The sequence below is a fragment of the Opisthocomus hoazin genome, chromosome 3, assembly GCF_030867145.1.
Source record: "Opisthocomus hoazin isolate bOpiHoa1 chromosome 3, bOpiHoa1.hap1, whole genome shotgun sequence".
Classification (NCBI taxonomy): Eukaryota; Metazoa; Chordata; class Aves; order Opisthocomiformes; family Opisthocomidae; genus Opisthocomus; species Opisthocomus hoazin.
This window is the reverse complement of record NC_134416.1, coordinates 54,942,388-54,962,989: the sequence shown is the minus strand read 5'-3', so window position 1 is coordinate 54,962,989 and position 20,602 is coordinate 54,942,388. Positions and strand designations below refer to the sequence as shown.

The window sequence follows — 20,602 nt, the reverse complement described above, 5'->3', positions numbered from 1 at the left end:
ATTTCCTGCTCTTCCCTTAGATGAAAACCTTACATCCTTCTCTTTATAGTTAGGAAATGATCTTTTGGCCCATGTTTTCCCTTGAGAGTCATAAGGAAAAGTGCTGCTGCAGAAAGATGACCAAGCATGCAGAATTAGATATCCTTGTGTTTTTCTTTTACTGCTTCTTCCATTTCTCACTACCACCACCGTACAACAGGTAGCAATGCCCTTATTAAGTACTAAGCAAACTGTACTTGAGTTAAAAGAACTGAAATTAACACTCTTTTGTTGCTATTTGCTTGCTATGTCTAGATATAGTTTTTGGAGAGAAAAGACATTCCTATTTATTACACTGTTTTTGTATACTGACTGCAACATGCTGTTAGAGCTAAGAGTGTGAGAGAGAATAAATTTCATAGCTCACGTTGTGTTTTACATATTTTACATGGTTTACATTGCAAATTGTGAATTTGTTGTTAGATGTGTCTAAAAACTGGGTTCTAGTATTACTTTTTTATACTGTGATGTTATTGAGAAGGCTGTATTTTCTAAATTGTTGCTTGCTTGAACTGTATTATTGTCCTGCTTGCTGAAATGAAAGCTCTTCACCTTGCTGACTTGGGGTTTTATTCAACTACCTAATATGGTCTTCAGGGAGCGAAGGCAACATGCAGTAGAATTAGAAGAAGGAGTCATTCCAGGCTCTCCAGTTGCGACTTCTTCATTTTCTGTGGTTAATCGTATGAGAAGAAAAAAAGAGAATAGGCACATCCGATACACAGAACATACGCACCCGGATTTGGAACTTGCAGAAAGCAACAGTGGTAAGAGTACTGTATTCTTTAAAATCAATTTAAAAATATATTTTAAGGGCTAAATAAAAAGATGATGTATAAATTTGATTGCGAAGGGTGAAAACTAAAAAATAAAAGGAGTCTTGTGGTTTTTTTGGTTTGGATTTTTTCCATTTATGCTATAATACATGAGTCAGGGGAAAATTTACTTTAGCAGTAACTGTTGTATTGGCAATATGCTGAAAGCTTATCTCAACTTCCTATTTTTCTTCATACACATGCAAATACTACAGTTTTCCAACCCTTATCTCTTCTGTAACTCCAGACTGAGCTAAAAAATCTGCTAGGCGTGGACCTGTGCGTACAGCTATGTCACCACCTGGTGGAGAGTCAAATAAATGTTTTGCCACCTTCGGCAATTATTCTGCTGTTAAAGTAAAACTACTGAAACTGATAGATAACTAATTCTAGGAGCTCCATGATCTTACTTTTTTTAGTACTGATACACTGTGTGCATTTGGTTTGTGTCTAAGTCCAGAAGTATTGTGCACATTTAATTTCCAGACTTCATTCTGTAATGTCATAGAAATGGCTCTAATGTGTTTTAACTATAAGAAATACTTATTTAAATATAAGAAATAAGGGACTTTGGGCTTGTATATTAATGATACACAGGAAATATGATAAACAATCCAGGTGCTCTTAATGTGTTAATTTATCCTGTGGAATTAAAAGTATTTTAATATATTATTACATCTAAATATAAGTCTTGACTAAAAGCTTCTTTCCAAGAATAAAAATAGGACAACTGTGGGGTGAAGACGGTGGGCTGGTTATTCGCGCCCTCTATTTTGGATATGTAATTTTAGTGCTGTGAATAGTTTCGCTTTTCTAAACATACCTACTTTGTTCCCTTTTCTGAATAAAAAATTGAGCTACTAAATTAAACCAAAGTTAAGTACGTAAGAAATAGTGTGAACACCTACACAATTAATGGCTATGAAAAGCTGTTGATATCCAGATAGAAAGGACTACATAGCACAAAGTTGGTTGTGATTCAGATCTCAGGTTTTTCACCTTTTCATTACCTTAGCTGATCCAGAAAATTATTCCCTTGCATGGTTTACTCTTTAATAGTTTTGTGCCATATTAACAGGTTAAATATGATTGAATACGTATTTTATATGTGGTCAGTATAGAAAGTGATATAATTATGTGTCCGTATTGTTTTATGCCTGACTGGTTGGGCTCATATTTGTGAGAGAAAGGATTAGTATGAAATATTTGTAACTGATTTGTCATAGTGATACCTCAGAATAGAAACAATCAGATACGTCTAGATTACTGGAGCTCCTGACATACCAAAATTCACGTTGAACTGCTTTTAAGATCAGGATCATAGTCTGTATCTACACAAAATTATGACAACTGGATACCTAATTTCACCGTGTGAAAACATTTCTATATCATGTCCTAGAGTTTGGAAAAATTCCGCTGTATTCTACTCAAGTGAACAGTCATCATGGAGAAGAGATACTAGTGGCAGACACCTGTGATCCACAACTGTCCCCTGTACCAAGTAAGTGTATTGATAGACTTAGTTCTAATTCCATTCAAAATAAGGCAAAAATATTGTAAGACTGAGGGCTCATCAACATCTGAGCGTTCATCTCTTTTTAAACAAAGAAGCCAGAAAACGAAGTTATGTTTAATCACAGAATTGCTGCTGAAATGCTTACCTTGCATGCCTGCCTGTACGCCACTAGGATCTAGTGGCATAGCATCAGGGCTTAGAGTCAAGAAATAAAAAGAAGCTCAGTGCAGCTCTTACTGCAGATGTATTTTAGACAACTTATCCAATTGTCTTACATCTGATTTTCCAGCTGTACAGGAGATAAAATATTCTGGGAATTGCATCTACTGTCCGACAGGAATATGTTATGTTTAGAAGTGCTTGTGTTAATTACTCCCTTTTTTGCAACTGTGAATTGATACAAGTCTTTTAAGTCCTTCTCCATAAACAGTTCTTTGACAAGAACTTTCTGTGTCCCTCATTTTTTTTCTGTGAAGTACTTAATTATAAATGACTGTGAGAATCAGCGTTTTGGAATTATTTATGCAGGTCAGGGTTGTGGTGGTTGTAGTTTACTAAACTGAGTAATGTTAAACCCAGGAAAGCAGGGAAACTTATCTGGTTGTTTTTGTAGTAAAAACATAGGAAGAATAATCATAAGTATCACCTAGGAAATATGCAACACAGCATTTTACTATAAATATGTTATCACTGTTCTACATGCTGTTCTCAGACTATTCATATGGTGGACTGGGAGTCTGAAAAGCAACTTTTACATTGTCTTGTTTTTGTGTTTTCATTTTGAGGAGCTGTATTCAAATTGGAAGCATATTTCTCTGTGATGATACAGCAGTTTGCTCACGTCAGAAATTTTTCTTTTGCCCCTCTTCTTCATTTACTACTTCCAGATATGATTTTTATCTGACACAAGTCAAACTATTTCCATAATTACTGATTTTTAACTTGTGATCTTCTTAGTTCTGACTTTGTACCATCTGTATGGGTGCAGTAAGATATTATAATGTACATGTCACTTACTGTGAGCTTCTTTCTACTCATAAAGATAAACCAAGGATGGGAGGGTATCCTGTTCCAAAGCCATCTTTTAACTTGGCTGCAGTCGTGGCAGAAACAATTGGACTTGCTGTTCAAGAGGAACATGTAAGTAATATACACAGATTTCTTACATAATCAGCTTCTTGTGCCATTTGTTTTCAAAAATGGTATTTTTGTCTTTTGCATTAAAATTCTGCAAAAGTATTCCAAGTCCCAGTAAACTCACGTTGATTTGCTTTTGCTTACTGATTACAGAATTACTCTAGCAAGAAGAGATAACAAGTGTGCTGACCTGTCTGAGGCCTGGGGAGGAGGGTAGGGGTCTGGTTCCTGCTGTGTGTACAACTCCCAAGTTTGACTAAGACAGTGGACTAAATCCTTGGTTCTGCCAAGTTCCCTTTGTGCAGTAATCAAGTCAAGATCTAAAAAAGATTATACGATGGAGACTGTTTGGTGACTCAAGTGAGATTATTTGATGTTATTGCTTGGTAACTACAGTGACAGTGATAGTATGCAAAATATTTGTGTGTGTGCATTTGAATGGTGAAATTTTTTAGTTTCCTTAAGATTTCTGTAAAGTTGCTGGTCAAAATTTTATCTCTCTCTTTTAACTCTTATCATTTTTCAGCGATTTTAATGGGTCTTCAGGGTATATATGTGCAAACCTGGCATATTTCTAATTTTTAATTCTAATAGCTTCTCACACTTCCTTTCTTTGTTTTCCTTCACCACTTGCAAGGAGTCCCAGAGTGTACTGAGTCCTCCCCGCCCTAATACTGTTATGAGCCATGCCCCAGAGAGCGTGCAGTCTGAAGACTCAAGAAAACATCCAGCTTCTGAATCAAGAAATGATGACAACAATTTAGGGTGTGTTTCCACTTGGTTATAATAATATTGTGTTAAGCAGGCTTATATGAAGTTCTGGTTTTAGCAGAATTTAAAACCTTACAGCAGTTTGCTTTAAAGGTACAGACACAGAAATAAATCTTTTCATATTATACGGGCTTCCTTCAAGTAAATAACATTAGAAGGAAAGGAAGTAATCGAATGCAAAGCTGTAGACTTTTACTTCATTCTCAAACTTCTGATTTGGGCTTTCTATGTACGCAGTCCCTCCCTCACTGACTTCTTGTTATTGCAAGCTATCTTCTGAGGCCTGTAAACCTGGGAGTAAGGGGCCTGCAGCTGGGGCAGGAAAATGATCACAAAACTTTTCTGCTGACTGGGTGTCATACCAGTTGACTGTTGCCCTTCCCACTCTTCTCAGGATGTTGTGGTCTAAAATGATTTTTTTTTTTTTAGCCCCTATTTATCATCTTAAATTTGTGTTTAATTGATAACAAGTGAGAAACAGAGTGCCTGAAAGAAGCTTGCACATTTTTCCTTCACTTGCAGAAGCTTTGAGAATCTGGTATTGTGGTTATAAGATCTATACAAGAACCTAGATAGATTGCTATCGCAGTCATTCTTTCTTCCATTTCACTGCATTGAAAGGTAGGGAGTCCTCTGGTAGAAGAGATTGCTGAGTAGACTTAACTCTGTCCTTGGTTCTCAGTTGAATGTGGAACAGAATTTTATGCCATACTAAAACAAAGGACCGAGGCCTGTGTTTTGTTTGCCTTTACAGCTCCAAGTGTAACAGTACTTACTCCTAGACCAAAAATTTCCCTTTTTCTTTCTGTTTGCAGTTAATACTAGGAATTCTGACAGTGTTAAAGCATATCATTGATGGGAAACTTACAAATTCTGTGTATACCTTTCTCTCCTCCAAGCCCCCTTTGTACACCAGAAAAATATCTCATCTCTTGTGGTATTCAGTTTTTCAGATCCATCTCAGAACACTCCATTACATGCTGACTGGGATTCTCGGGTAGCTTCTCCGGTTTTTGGAGCTTCTAGCAGTGTGAAGAACAACTCAAGTACAAGTCACGCCCCTTGTATTTTAGATTCAGGATTGAAACCTAATCTCAAAACCAACCTCTTCAACAATCTTTCCAGTTCCAGATCTCATAAAAGTAGATCAAAATCTGAAGATGTTGCTTTTGTTGCACCACTGAATCTTGGAATGGAGATCAACTCAGTTATCAGCCAGACCTGCATCAATAGGCAAATGGTTGTGAAAAAGAATACTAATGAGGCTGTAACCTGTATTGGAAACACTTGCACAGCTAAAAATGAGGTGATCAAGAGCGATTTCCTTCTCCAGAAGCAAGAAGGCAGATGTGCTAAGAGAAAGAAAGCTGAAGATGAGGATGCAATTAGCTGTGAAAAAATGTCCTTCAACAAAGAGAACTCTCTGCCCTTTCGATCAGATGCTCAGCATGGGGAGCATACAGCTGATAAGCCCTTGGATCTGTCTGATCGCTTCTCTGGAGTTCGTTGCCAAGAGAAAAAACAAGGAAGTGAGGAGACCTGTAAAAATAGACTGAAACAGGTGACTCTGCATGACATTTTTTCACAGCTAGGGAAGCCCATTCCTGAAGGTTCATCATCCATTCCAAGTGCCAACAATGGGAGCTGCTTGTTTGGCGGAGATTTACAAGAGGAATCCTATGTACAAGAGCCAATGCTGGGAAAAACATTCCCAGATAAGAAAAAACAGATCCAAATGAAAGAAGAAGTTCCTCCATTCCAAATTGCATCACTGCCAAGTTCAGCAGAGACAGAGCAACTTTTTGATGATGTAAAGGTATGCTTTTCTGACTTTTTTTTTCTTCTCCTTTGAAATATTGTATTTAAGTTTTGGGAAATAGTAAATTTGCAATATGTTGTTAGGTTGCCAGTGGCCATGTACCAAATAGAAAGAAAACAAGGACAGGACATGGAGAGTCTGAACCAGCATCTGTACTTCAACCAAACCCTTGCAGGCTATCAAAAAATAAAGTACTGCAACATGAGCAAGGTAACTTGATGAAAATGTTCCTTTTATTGTCCCCTACCACCCCAGCCAGTACTATGGTTGAATAGAATTTTTCGTATCTTTTCTCTCACTTTAATCACTTTCTCTGTTCTTCTTCTAACTCAGTCTCATTCTGTTCAGAACTTCTCAGGATCACCCCCTACTTTTTCAATCTGTATCTTCCTGGCATTCTTTTGCTATTATATGATAAATATATCATTGGCATTCACCAGCAAAACCAACAGGCTAGGAATTTTGTTCTTTCTCATCTATTTAGCATTGTTGTTTCCTGCAGTGTGTGAATAACAGATACTGAAATAAAGTCTCAGGAAGCTTGAGTTTAGACTATATCAGATGCTTGAAAACTGTACTGATGTGTAAGGATAAGCCATTTTGTTAATATTTTTCATTATTCCTGATAATCTGTAAAAGAAATTTTTACGTTTAATGATAATGAACAGATGCTGTCAAATACTCTCCCTAGAAGTTGTATTTTCTTTCCTATTAAGTGATGGTCCCAGTCTGAAAACTTATTTTTCGAACTGAGATTGAAGAATCACTGCTTCTGTACTTCTTAGCTAGGCTGTTACACTGCATACATTATTTAGAAGTACTTGCAATTATGAATTTAAAAAAAATCTCTTAGTAGTTGGTGTGGCCATGTAGCCTGGAATCTAAACCTCTAGTTCACAGATAAATCAAAAGCCATTTCTGGAACAATGACCAGACACTTTTGTACTCTTTTATATTCTAAGACCTGACTTTTGTATTCTTACTGATCTAATGTCTGCTATCCGGTATTAATACTACCTGATTTACATAGTACAGAGATTTTACCTGCAAGAGTATTTTATGTATTACATACCTCATACAAACACAAAGGAGTCGTGTGCTCCCTGAATATGACAAAAAACTTGAAGATCTATTTCTAACTCCTGAGATAAAATATGATTTGCATAAAATGAGCATGTTTGAGAAAAATCAATCCCTAAACCCAAAGATGAATTGATAAAAGGAAAGCTGACTTATAACTTACACACTATAGGATGCTGTTGGCAGAACATGATTCTGATTATTTGTCTTGGGTTTTTTTTGCTCATATTCTCTGCATCCAGACCTGAAAGAGAAACCTTCTTTAGAAAACCTGCAGTGGACCATAGATCCAGGAGCTGACCTTTCACAGTACAAAATGGACATTACTGTGATTGATACAAAGGTAAACTTGTTATACAAAACTGCACGTTCTATGGTATTGAGAAAAAAAAAACCCTACAAAAGTAGTATCATGAAGCTTATTCTGGGCAGACTAAAACCACTTTCTAACAAAAATCTAAATTTGGCTTATCGGATATTTGTTTGCACTCCTGAAGTGTTTGTTTATGCATAGTGCACTACAGTTATCCTAAAACATTTCCACTGTCTAGTTGTATTTGATAAAATTAGTCAGGTGGCTATTCAGTATGAAACTGATGTGTTTGGGGGTGGTTTTGGCTTTCTTTTAAGACAAAAAAAAAAAAGGTAGTTCTAAATCTCATAATTTTTCCTGTGAAAATGTTCACTGTGGTATCTCTTTATGTTAAGTACTAGAAAGTGTACAAAAAATTACTATTATCTTTCTTTGAGTTAGGTGCAGGTTGATTATTAGGATCTCTGAGAATTTTCCTGAAGTCTTATTTATTTTGTCTCACTTAAAGAGTATCTTAAAATCGATTAATTTGATTGGTTTTAATTTCTATATGTTTCATTATTACTTTTTATATTTGTAGAATTTAACATGAAAACATGCGCATTCCTTGCCCATCAAGTAATTGCCAGATAAATGCTTCACGTTTGAATTTCAAAACGTGTTTTTCTCTCACCTAGATTTTATGTCTTTATCATGCAGACATTACTGCAGAAAAAATATCACAGAAAGTGTCCAAAAAATGCCAGTAACTGTTGTGAAAGTGTATCAGGTATACAGCAATGACACTTGACTACACCAGTTGCTTCTGAGTGCAATTGTCATGCTTGCTTTTTTTATTTAGGGTGGTTCTCAGTCACGAATCGAAAGGGAAGTTGTTGATATGGATTATACATATGTTAGTGAAAGTGTGCTATTAAAAATGAAAAATCAAGAGCAAAACCAGGAAAGCAGTCCAAGTAAGACTTTTATGTTTTTTCCTTTGGTTTGCTTTTTTTTTTTGAGGAGGAGGAAAGAGTAAAGGGCATTTTTCTTCCCTATAGGAATAGACAGTAGAAAATGCAGTAAGCATTCAGTAAAAAAAAGCACCGATATATTTTCATAGGTTACAATAGGTCAGTCTGTTTCCTAGTAGAATCAGTGATTGTTGTTGAGTTTTTTTTAAATTAGATTAAGAAAATTATAGGATTTCTGCTAAGACAAGAGTCAGTAGCTATGCTTTTACATTGCTTAGAGTTAAATACTTAACCATATTCTGATCTCGCCCACAGCACTCTTAAAACAAGCAGCTTTGAAAGTTTGCCATGTAATCATATCAGACTTTCTATGGGAAGACCAATTTCATTTTTAATCACGTATAAATAGAACTAGTATATTTAAAACAAATTCAAATGTATTCATATGTCATTTAATGCATGGTATGTGGTGAATCATGGCTGCAGGGCAGTGACTTAACGGTGTGTTTTGGTTTCTTTAAGCTGTTGCAACTTGATCACATTTCCATAGTTTATCTCCTACCCACAGAAAGTATTCCTTCTGCTTGGATAACTCCATAATTAAAAGAACAAAAATTTCATGTATCCAGTATTAAGGTTAAAGGTCCATCAAAGTGATTTAGCAATTAACTAAATTTTAGAAATGGGTTCGAGGTATCTTTATGAAAAATAAATGAGCATTGGCCACGTTTGAAGGATTGACAGAGAAGTTGCAGAAAGAATAAAAGTGTAGCTGATGTTGAGTTAATTGGTGCTGGAGCAGGAAGTAAATGTTAGCACTTTTAATACACTTCAATCAAAATGCGCTTCTGGACATAAATCGTTGAGACTGATTTGGATGTTTATTATGCTTTTTATAATAGGAGAGAAAAAAAATAATGATACCTTAACAGAGATGTTTGATCGGACAACCCATGAAGAATATGAATCCTGCCTACAAGAAGATAGTCTTTCTGCATGTGATGAAAAAGAAACTCTTCACGATGAAGAGCAAGATAAGGGAATAACAGCAGCAAGCAAGAATCTAAAGAGTGTGATATAATTTGTTTTGACTTTGTTAGCCTGGTTAAACTACAAAAATTGACTTTAAATCAGGCACTGTTCTCTAGGAACAAATATGCCAAATAAACCATCAGTTCATTTTTCATAAATTCATGGGAAAGTTTATTCATTGTAAGGACATAACATAAACAATATGGAAATTATTTTGGTAGTTTGTTTATATAGCCACTACAGAAATATGGGATGTGTAATGGAAGTTGACACAGGAGCTGTACAGCAAAGTGACTCTTGAAGGAAAGACTAGTTTTTGGTTGCAGATTACTTGCTTCCTTTCTTTTCCCTATCCTAGGTTCTATCACAGTATTGTGTATTTTTAAGAAACCTCTCCTTTGCTGTTCTGCTTATCTTTTTTACTTGTCTTGCTGCCATTTTCCTTCTACTCCAGTAATGCTTTGTGATCACTAGTTCAATGAATTCTGTGTTATTTTTAGTATCTGTTTGAATCTGTCTCAGACTGAATGCACACGGCATTTTTGTATTTCTTAATAGCTGGCTAATAATTTTACAGACTTTTCTCCAGGCAGCCTGTTAACCTTATATGACATGTAATTTTTTGTTTTGCATATATATTTACAGAACATGAGGATAAACAAGATAAAGCCAAGCAGAAAGCTTTTGTGGAGCCATACTTCAAAAGTGATGAAAGGTAATTTAGTTTGTTCTGTATGGGCTTTTTAAGGCTCTTAATATCCTCCCTGTAGGGAACTTGTTCTTCCATAAAATAAACGTTTTTATTATGTGTATGTTAAGTGTGCTTAACATTCTAGCAGCTGAAGATGCACAGGTAAAAGATATTAAAAAAAGATATTAAATTAGATAAAAGCAGGGGGTGGGGGGTGGGGAAGAAACACATTGAGATGCCTGCCTGTCACATTTGCTGAGGAGAAGGGATTGCCTCTTCTGCTTTTTACAATCTTACTGAATGCAGTATTTTGTAACCCGTGTTGTTTCTTACAGGTGTGTGGTCATTCATGAGTTTATAAGCAAAGAGCCTACGGATTGCTTGTACAAATAAAACCCTTTCCTTCTCTGGCTTTTTTGCCCCTTCCTCTAGGCAATAAATGAGTAATGTTTGACACTACCTCCTAGTGCTTCCTCTGTTGCCTTTCTGTATAATCATCATTGCTAGTCTGAATAGTCATTTGGTAATGATACCAAGCCCTTCAGTTAAATAGTTGTTAGCGTATTTTTTTACCTTGGCACATGTTTTCTTTGTAGAGGAAAACTTGTTTAGTGTTTTGTGAGCCAGATAGGTTGACAATAATCTGTTCTGCTCTTGAACCCCAACGTAAGTTCCTCTTGTAGAAATTGGTGCAAGCACAACTGTGTCCTGGACAAAAAAATATTCTACAGAAGACCTATATTTGAGTAATTTCGATCTAGTAATTAGTTTCACGCTATGAAAAGCCATAACAAGGAGGTGCATATCTCTGTTTATATAAACAAATCATATTGGGTTTTAAAAAATCCCGGAACTGTTTTAGTTACAAAAATAGTCTTATTCAGGTATGAAATCCAGTATGACTGGGTTTTGCAGGCATTTTCTGATATTTTTTTACTTTCTTGAGACTCTCCTGCTTTGTGTTCTAAAAACTGGATATTTCCAGACATGTAGAAGAAATAAATGTACTATTGTGTGAAAACATTTTTTTTTTTTTTTTTTTCAGAAAGAATACTGTGTTAGATTTTCCTCATATTGAGGTTATTCGAAAAAAAGAAGAAAGAAGAAAATTGCCTGGCCATACTTGTAAGGAATGTGAAATAGTAAGTAGTGCTTTAGAATTTGGTCAGTCTTCCATACTTCTAACTCTGCTAATATCTAAGTGCTAAAGTGCTGTTGAAACTGTGAATCTGGTTGCATCATCATCAGTATCTACACTGGCAGAGATGCACGCATTTACCAAAATTGATTTTAACTGTAAGAAGTACATATAACTAAGAAAGTCTTGATTTTTTTGTGTGTGTATCTGTGTGATAGAAACTCCCCACATCATGGTTCCAGTAAGATTTTTGATAGTAAAAAATACATTAGCTAGTCAAAGAATGATTACAGGTTTCTAAACTGTAGCCCAACAGCTCTACTGAAATTTACAGGTACTGGAAAAAGTAAGTTTTATGTGATTTCATACCTATATATATATTTTTTTTTGATTTGTTTGGGGTGTTTTTTTCTTGTTTTCTAGGATGTCTGTGTTTTCAGATAATTGCACCAGCATAGGTGCCAATGTGCATATATGTGCAAATGCATGCAAAAATGTTTACACTAGTAGGTTAAAAAGTATGAAATTTTAGGTTTCACATTTCACATTTTTTCCTCCCTTTTGAATTACTAAACTGCTCTCAGATATTTTGTATAGAGATAAAATATTAAAGTAATTACCTGTCTAATAAGGACCTGTTTCATTTGGTCATTAAGAGACTTTCAGGATGGAGTTAATTAAGTGACGATCTAACACATTATGACTTACCAGAAGTGTGGATTAATGACTAAATAATGATGGATTCTCTGGCATCTCTTCACTTAATTTGCACACCTGTATAGAACCAACGTTTTTGATAGATTCTCGTGCTGTTCCCTTTACAGTCAAGTCACATTTACTTAGCTGAAGAAACTTATTAGAGTGTATTTTTAACAAAAACACATTCCTGAAAAATAACTTTGGTAAAACTCATTAAATACAAATAATTAAGTTTTATATTCAACTATAAATATTATTTTCAAAAATATATTTGATTTAAAGAGCTTGAAAGAAAACAAGATGTTGGGAAAAAGAAACCGAAACAAAACCAAAAACCCCCAGACCTGCAGGCTATTTCCTGGCCCAAGAGCAATGTGTTAAGTGGTTTAATTTCCTGTCTCTGTAAGCTACAGATCATCTCCTCTCAGCAAATCCATTTCTTGTTACTTTCTGGCAAGTTAGAGTGGTAACTATGCTGTCTGGAAACACTTACAGCACCAGTTTTACAATATTAGGTTTCTACATTAAACTTCAGAAAAGTTTAGTTTTGTTGTTGGATTTTTTTAGTCTACACCACTCAAGATGAATGTCTTGGAATGTGTGGAATGCTTAGCTCTGTCATTGCACCATCGTAAAACTAGCTTTGAATTAAATGCTTATGGAAGAAAGGAGTATTAGACAAAGCATAAATGACACTTTAAAAAAGTCATGACTTACTTATAAGTCATATGGGCTTGAAAAGCCTGCAAAGTCTAAGGAAATATTTAGGGAGTGGGTAGAAACCAGCAAATTGTTTCTGGCCATGTGTTGCGAGCAGTGTGAGCGAGGAGAGTTACCTGTCATTCTGAGATGTGGGAGATGTAACTTCTGCAAGATGCCGTGGCAGATAGAAGTCCTTATCTTAAAACTTTGTGGAAGTATCTAATTCACTTTACAGCGTAGAACCTTTGATAAGAGGTCTTGTTTTGGTTTGTTATGGCTTTGTGATGCAATCAGAGAAAGATTGTATGCAGGAATTACTGATAGCGTCTCAAAGTAACTTTTCATAGAATCACAGAATGGTCGGGCTTGGAAGGGACCTCTGTGGATCATCTAGTCCAACCCCCCTGCCAAAGCAGGGTCACCTACAGCCGGCTGCACAGGACCGCATCCAGGCGGGTCTTGGATATCTCCAGAGAAGGAGACTCCACAACCTCCCTGGGCAGCCTGTTCCAGGGCTCCGTCACCCTCAGAGGGAAGAAGTTCTTCCTCCTGTTCAGACGGAACTTCCTGTGCTTCAGTTTGTGCCCATTGCCCCTCCTTGTCTTGTCTCTGGGCACCACTGAAAAGAGTCTGGCACCGTCCTCCTGACACCCACCCTTAAGACATTTATGAGCATTTATAAGGTCCCCTCTCAGCCTTCTCTTCAGGCTGAACAAGCCCAGCTCCCTCAGCCTTTCCTTGTAGGACAGATGCTCCAGTCCCCTCATCATCCTCGTAGCCCTCTGCTGGACTCTCTCCAGTAGTTCCTCATCTTTCTTGAACTGGGGAGCCCAGAACTGGACAGAGTACTCCAGATGGGGCCTCACTAGGGCAGTGTAGAGGGGAAGAACAACCTCCCTTGACCTGCTGGCCACACTCTTCTTAATGCACCCCAGGATCACATTGGCCGCCTTGGCAACCAGGGCACTCTGCTGGCTCATGGTCAACCTGTCATCCACCAGCACACCCAGGTCCCTCTCCACAGAGCTGCTCTCCAGCAGGTCCGCCCCAAGCCTATACTGGTGCATGGGGTTGTTCCTCCCCAGGTGCAGGACCCTGCACATGCCCTTGTTGAACCTCATCAGGTTCCTCTCTGCCCAACTCTCCAGCCTGTCCAGGTCACGCTGAATGGCAGCACAGCCTTCTGGTGTATCTACCACACCTCCCAGTTTGGTGTCATCAGCAAACCTGCTGAGGGTACATTCTATCCCTTCATCCAGGTCATTGATGAAGAAGTTAAACAAGACTGGGCCCAGTACTGACCCCTGGGGGACACCACTAGTTACAGGCCTCCAACTAGACTCAGCGCCGCTGAGGACAACCCTCTGAGCTCTGCCATTCAGCCTTTTCTCAATCCACCTCACCATCCTCTGCCAGCTCCTTCAGCACTCGTGGGTGCATCCCATAAGGGCCCATGGATCTGTGGGTATCTGGTTTGCTTAAATGATCTCTAACCCAATCCTCCTCGACCAAGGGAAGGTTTAGCTATGCTTTAGATAAGCAAGAGAATCAGTCAGGTGTTTTTATATACCTTTAGATTACAGAAATTACTCTGTAAGTAACTTTGTGCTAAACTAATGAGAGGAACGTTTTAAGGGTTTTTTCTCTTTTTGAGACTGCAAATTGTTGAGTTCTGTAAAGAATTCTTTTACAGTGAGGACACTGCAGGATGAGATCTTGTAAATCTTTTCTCACATGAAAAAGCCTAGCTGAAATGTTTTGTGTGGGTTGAAAATACTGTGGATAGTGAGATCAATCAAGAAAACAGAGTTCTTTTTGCTGTTTAGCAGACATGTATGTAACTTTCTTGTTCTTTGTAGATATTGTAATACATTTCTAAACAAGCCAAAATTAAAGGAAGCTACTTTCTAATTTCTTTTCAATAAACACTTAGTTTGATTATTTATTGGTCTATTTATTTTCTGTTCCTACAAAACTGTACTGTATTTTTCACTGTTTGATCCATAAATATTCCTCACCAATCACAAACATTCTAATTCCAAAAAAAAATGCATCACACCGCAAACTTTTAGTAGGCCAATTTCTAAAATTCCAGGCTGTTGAAAGAAATGCATAATGTGCACTGCTAATTATACCTAAATAAGACTCAGCTATTATTCTATGTTTTACACAGTTACTGTAGAATTCTTATAATTAATTTTGTTGACTTAACACCATGTAATTTCTTAACTTTGAATAGTGAAAATTGATGTGTACTAGATGATAATTACCTGTTTCTCTTCTTTCATTAGTGTCTAGATCTTTAACTGAGTGACAGACATTTTTCCAGCTGGGGCTCTAAAGTCCAGCTGTGTAAGTCACCCTACTCTATCTGACTCAGTCCCCAAGTTACTGGTATCCACTTGAAAGCCTATAGCAAGACCAGAACTTTCCTGTTTAAAGGAACATCATATAAGATAGTAACAAACATTTTCACACTAAGTCTCTCCCAGTCTGGTGACTGAAAGGGGTTCTGCTGTCAAGAGTGTGGGAGTATCCTGGGCTCATACACAGTAAATTCTGAAGAACCTTTTGGTAGGGGCTCATAACCATTCCTGAATATTATCTGTGGACCTGGCAGCTTATTCTATCCTGTGTAGCCGGACGTTGTAGTAGACAGACCAATAATCTGAAGCTTTGTGCACAACCTGCCAACAACCTGAATCTCTGTTTTTGACCAGGAGAGCCATGTATTATTAGATCAGATTCCTGTACTAATAAGGGCTTTGAGGGTAGAATATGGTCTGGTGGCACGCTTTGTATAATGGCAAGAAACCTGAACTGATGTGGGAAGTGGGGGGAGAGGAAGAAAGTGTACCTCAGTTTCAGGCAGAGTTGCAGTTCCCACAGACTACAGAATCAGAAGATGAAATGTCTACCTTTCCCAGTTCATGCAGTTTTGTCACTGATGTTTTCAGAGCTGTGATTACTCTTTTCTGTACTATCATCAATATTTATATCTCATGATTTTTTGGAGGATGATTTTTATTTTATACTGTGTCTGCCATCTGGTAGGGAGAAAAAGGAATTTATTAGTGTTCTTCCTGATTCCAAATAGGTTTTCTGAAACCCTACCAGTAGATGGGGAGAGGAATTCTCTCTATTGACAGAGGTATTCTGTTCCTTTCCTGATTTTCCCCAGTCAGGATCACTTTCCGGCTGATTGAATGAGGTTTTAAACTTTAGTTTGCTTTTTGAATTGTAACATTATCATTTGAATAGAATTGGTTTATCACTTCTGTGAGGGTCAGGTTTCTTGTGCAATCCAGACTCTGACTGTTGGCTTGCCACTTGAATCAAACAGTGCAATCGCTTTGAAAATATTTTGACCCTCTGTGATATCTAAATGCCAGATTGCTGTTTTTAGGAGATGCTAACTAGAATCACAGATTAAAACAGTAGAAAACTGCATGCAAAAAAATTGTCTTTCTGTGATGCTGCTCATGGAAACACCCAGCAAAAAACTTTGGAGAGAGTATATACTTTTCTTGTTGCAGCCCCTAGTACAGCTGACAGGGATGAAATTGTAGCTAGCCAATTTACTATATACTCTAAGGAATGCCTAGCTGGTAGATATCTTGTGGAGTCCCAGTGTCAGTCAACTAGTTAAACTAGCTCTTTATTTACTTTATTTATTTAGACACTGCAAATAATTGTGCAGCATGGGTTTTGTAGTGTGTTTTTTCACTTTTCTATTTTATTTGTAAATGTGATCTGAAACTTAGTTTATTAGAAAATTCCCGTCTATTTCAACACCTGTGCTACTTAGCTTTGTAAAATCAGTCAGTAAAACTGTTGACATAAGTAATTGTACACATGTCTAAACCTTATGGCTATGGTATGTTAAAAGATACAAAGCTGACAAATTTGCTACCGTAAGGTTATACTTAATCTGTAAATTCAGTGAACTTTTAGGATAATGGCCAGGTATTTATCATTTGGATAACAAATCTCTACTTTTGTCTATCCTTATTATTTTTAGACAACTGTATTAAGAAACAGTGATTGACAATGTCATTGTGTAAAGCAGTTGCTCTAGAGGTATGAATTTGTTAACTTGGATTTTTTTTCTTTTTTTTTCCCCCCTAAAATTCAGTATTATGCAGACATTCCAGTGGAAGAGAGAGAAAAGAAACTAGCTTCCTGTTCAAGGCACAGATTTCGCTACATTCCTCCAAATACTCCTGAAAATTTCTGGGAGGTTGGATTTCCTTCCACCCAAACTTGTGTGGAAAGAGGTTTGTGCAAAAAAGGCTTACAAAGCCTTTCCCCCCCACCCAAAATGGTTCCCTGGAATTGTCTCTAGTTCATAAAGCAGTCTTTCTCACCGAGTCTTGCTGAGGTCTGTTTACTTATCAGCAGCCATTATTTTGAGTAAAAATTGTCTTTTAGCAGCTCCTGTACTACTAAGAAGAAGGGAGTATAAGGAAACTTTCTTAGAGCCTAGATAGAGAACACAGAAATAGTTGGGATTTTCATAGAACTTAATTAAAACCCTATATGTCTTTGAACCAGGGCAAGAATTGGGTCAGCCTTTTCAGAGGCAAAGGCTGAGAGATTGTAGTTACTGTGGAGAGACAGGCAGCACTGTTGACATCCTTTGTCTGTATCTTTAAGCTCCATAATACCACATGATAATGGGAATGTTGAAGGTAGAGTGTGACTAAATAGTTTTTAATACATGTACGCTGCTGGTTAGTGACACTCAAAAGCTGGTTGGTTTTCTTTTTCAACTCCTCTTAACACAGAAGATTGTTCTTTCCTAACTAAGTCTTCTAGATCCTAGAGCTTGGTATAAAAATTAGTTTTAACTGATGATGTTAAAACACGGTGAGTTTGCAGTGTACTAAATGTACACTTCTTCAGAAGTGGTGAAACTCTGAGGTAAGTAGCCCTGTATGAACTCTTTGAGTTACTTATATCTTTATTTGTGCATATGTTACTAACTGAGAAACATTAATCATCACTTATTTTTATCTGTTCTTGTAACAGTTTCAGGTCAGGCATAGGAAAATGTAGCCAGAGATGTGTATGTGTTCTTGTGTGATAGTGTTGCCATATCATCCTTAATCTTTCAGAACATGGAGCCTTGATTTTTAGGGACTTAACGTAACTTCTGTAGTGCAAATCATACACCTTAATCAACATAAACTGAGTCAAATTCATTTAAATTTGAAGCTGTATTTGAAGAAATATGTGTATTTCAAATACAGTATTTGGAACTTTAAGCCTTCCCTGCTCTCTCCCCTTGCCATTGTGGGGGACAAATGTCAAATTTGGTCTTGAAGCCCTAGTCAGGTTCTCCCTTCTTAAATATCCACTGCAAAGGGTTAAGCTAATCACAGAATCTGCAGGCTGTTCAGCTTCCTTGGTCTTGGTTAGGCTTCAGGAAAATGGTTCTTTGGTTTTTTTTTTTTTTTCTTTCCCCATCAATTTGTCTCTGGTATCACATAAGGAAAAGTGAATCCCTCAGTCCAGCTAGCCAGCACATCAGGAATGCTGCTGAATTGCTGCTTCCTTTGTGAGTAGTCTTTGTCCTCTCTTGTGTATCCATAGACAGGTCTTGGCTCAGGCTAATCCATTCCTCCTTTACCATAAGTAACAAGAGAGTTCTCACCACTCTAGAACTGCCTTTGGTTCTCAATCATTGTCTTTCAAGATGAACAAATCATAGTCCTTCCTCTTCCAGCCTGGTTGCCTCTTACCTGTTCCAGCTGATGAGAAAGCTGGTCTAAAGTAGGCATGTCCATTTATAACTTCAGGTGGTTGAGAGATCCTGTTAGGGAGATTGTCTTTTACTACCCATTTGGAGTCTGCTTGCAACCTTGTTAAAATTAGCTTCTTGGCTATCTCCTTGTTCTGCTAGAGTAAGAGCTGTTCAGTTGTTAATGGTCTTCAACAGTGTATCAGAGGCAGACTTTAGATCAGCCCCTAATAGGTAAAAAGCCATATTACACAAGAGTGCAGCGAGAACACCAAAACACCAGAGAGAGTTCCCATGATGAGCAATTGTAGCTGTCGCTCCGTAGTGGGGTACAAAGGATGTACTTCTTATTGGTATCTTTAACCAATTATGGTTTATGGTGTTTGTTTTTTAAGTAACTGAGTTGCACAGACAGCATTTTCCGTCTATGAAGTAGGAATCTACTACTCTCACTTCAGCAGATGTTAGTGCTGATAAACTGTAAGGGTTTGACAAAAGCCAGGTGCTGTAACTGATTTGCATAAAATGTCTGCTTAATGTCAATGTTAGCTAAGTTGAGGGTGTTACGGAAATTTTCTATACACTTTTCTTATCAGAGAGCTTTCAAGGTGTGTTTGATCCATAGGTTCATGTTTGGCTTTTTCCAGATGGACAAGAATCAAGAATGCCCTCAAAACAGAGGCGTGTACTCTTTAGACCAACAAAGCACATGTGCCTGAAGTTTCCTCTGTATGGCAAGGAAATACATTTTAAAAAGTGATTTTTATTAGTCAACTGAATTTGTAGTACTTGCATATTTTGTTCCTCTTACATAAAATCTTCTGTAGAAAAGACAATGAAAAATGCAATTTTGTTCTGAATAGATGAACAGTTCGTAGTTTCCATTCTCCTCTTCAGTATTCCATCCTCCTCTTCTAGTATATCTACCAGAAAGCAGCTGAGTGTTTTCATTAATGATATTGCAGCCTGCGATCTCTAACTTTTTGTCAAGTGAGAACCAGTTGCCACAACAGGGAGAAAAATTCACAAGTTATTTTTTGAGGGTAAACAAAAAATGAAACTGAAGTTATGCATGTATTTATATTGTATTTATTACCTCAGATTTGTTCTTATTCTTTTAAGGATATATTAAAGAGGATCTTGGTCCCTGTCAACGTCCAAAAAGAAGGCAGCCTTATGCCGTAATGTTTTCTCCAAAAGCCAAAGAGCAGAAGACATAAAGGATGGGGAAGTAAGGCTCGCCAGCTGGAAGAATATCTTTCTTGTCCTTAGATATTTATAGTTAATATAAACTTGAAATAAAGAACTGTGTTTTCCACAATGATAGATAAATAATTTCGTTAAATATGTAAATTTTATAAAATTCAGTTGAAAATCTGATGTACCAGGAAACAAAACTATTTAATGTATGTTTGTTTCATATTGTGTTAATACATTTTGTATTAATTTTTGCACCTGTCAGACAATGAGTCTCCCATTTTTTTTCTTGGAAATCAACAGCTAAAATTCCAGCAAATCCTGTCTTAACTTTGTGTCGGTGAGTGACTACTTTGGAGTCACTGAAATCGGTTGTTCTTGCAACGTCTAAATGCCTGTCAATGGGAACAGAAATGCAGATTTTGTAAGGTGCTTTTATTTTGCACTGGATTTTTTTATATAGCCTTTCTCTTTTTGCAATAGTGGTTATACCTACTTGTAATAAAGTTATACTAAGTATAAAACATATCTATTGTTAATAGTTTGGAGGTATGAAAGCCATGTAATCTAAGTGTCTGTCTTAAATTTTGGTGTTAAATGTATAGCACCACGTTTTCTAGAATATCGAATATTTCTTTCTTTTTTTTTTCTTAATTTGGATGTGTTTCTATATCCGTGTCTCATTTATTGATAGAGATAAGCATTATTATTTCTAAATTTGGGTGACAGCCATGTACGGAGTTGTCCTAGGTGATAACCATTGCTGTCCGCTAGGTTATCAATGATTCTCCAGAGGTATTTGAAATTAATTTTTTGTAGCAGGGGATAGTTTCATACTTGCGTTTGGAAAGTAAAAGCATACAGTATCATAGAGGCAGGGTAATGCTTTTACATAGGTAGACAGGCCAAAGATCACTATAACATACTTAAGAGTAAAGTAGCATTCTAGAATAGAAT

The 20,602-nt window shown here is 36.9% G+C and overlaps 1 protein-coding gene across 5 annotated transcripts in view; it reads left to right on the top strand.

Annotated features, from left to right (window-relative positions):
• The window catches only part of RBBP8 (RB binding protein 8, endonuclease), a 44,820-nt gene extending 24,616 nt beyond the window's left edge, over positions 1–20,204 (top strand). For 2 of the 5 annotated variants that reach the window (XM_075416331.1, XM_075416330.1), the window contains exons 7-19: positions 637–806; positions 2,254–2,355; positions 3,413–3,510; positions 4,145–4,272; positions 5,224–6,094; positions 6,181–6,307; positions 7,420–7,520; positions 8,332–8,446; positions 9,346–9,513; positions 10,121–10,190; positions 11,212–11,308; positions 16,841–16,982; positions 19,571–20,202. In XM_075416331.1, the coding sequence (XP_075272446.1) occupies positions 637–806; positions 2,254–2,355; positions 3,413–3,510; positions 4,145–4,272; positions 5,224–6,094; positions 6,181–6,307; positions 7,420–7,520; positions 8,332–8,446; positions 9,346–9,513; positions 10,121–10,190; positions 11,212–11,308; positions 16,841–16,982; positions 19,571–19,668 (2,287 nt within the window). In that variant the 3' untranslated portion in view covers positions 19,669–20,202. Of the gene's footprint in view, positions 1–636; positions 807–2,253; positions 2,356–3,412; positions 3,511–4,144; positions 4,273–5,223; positions 6,095–6,180; positions 6,308–7,419; positions 7,521–8,331; positions 8,447–9,345; positions 9,514–10,120; positions 10,191–11,211; positions 11,309–13,964; positions 14,032–16,840; positions 16,983–19,570 lie in introns of those variants that run through there. The other 3 variants (XM_075416332.1, XM_075416333.1, XM_075416334.1) reach the window with 3 other exon arrangements.
• Positions 20,205–20,602: the final 398 nt, after the last annotated feature.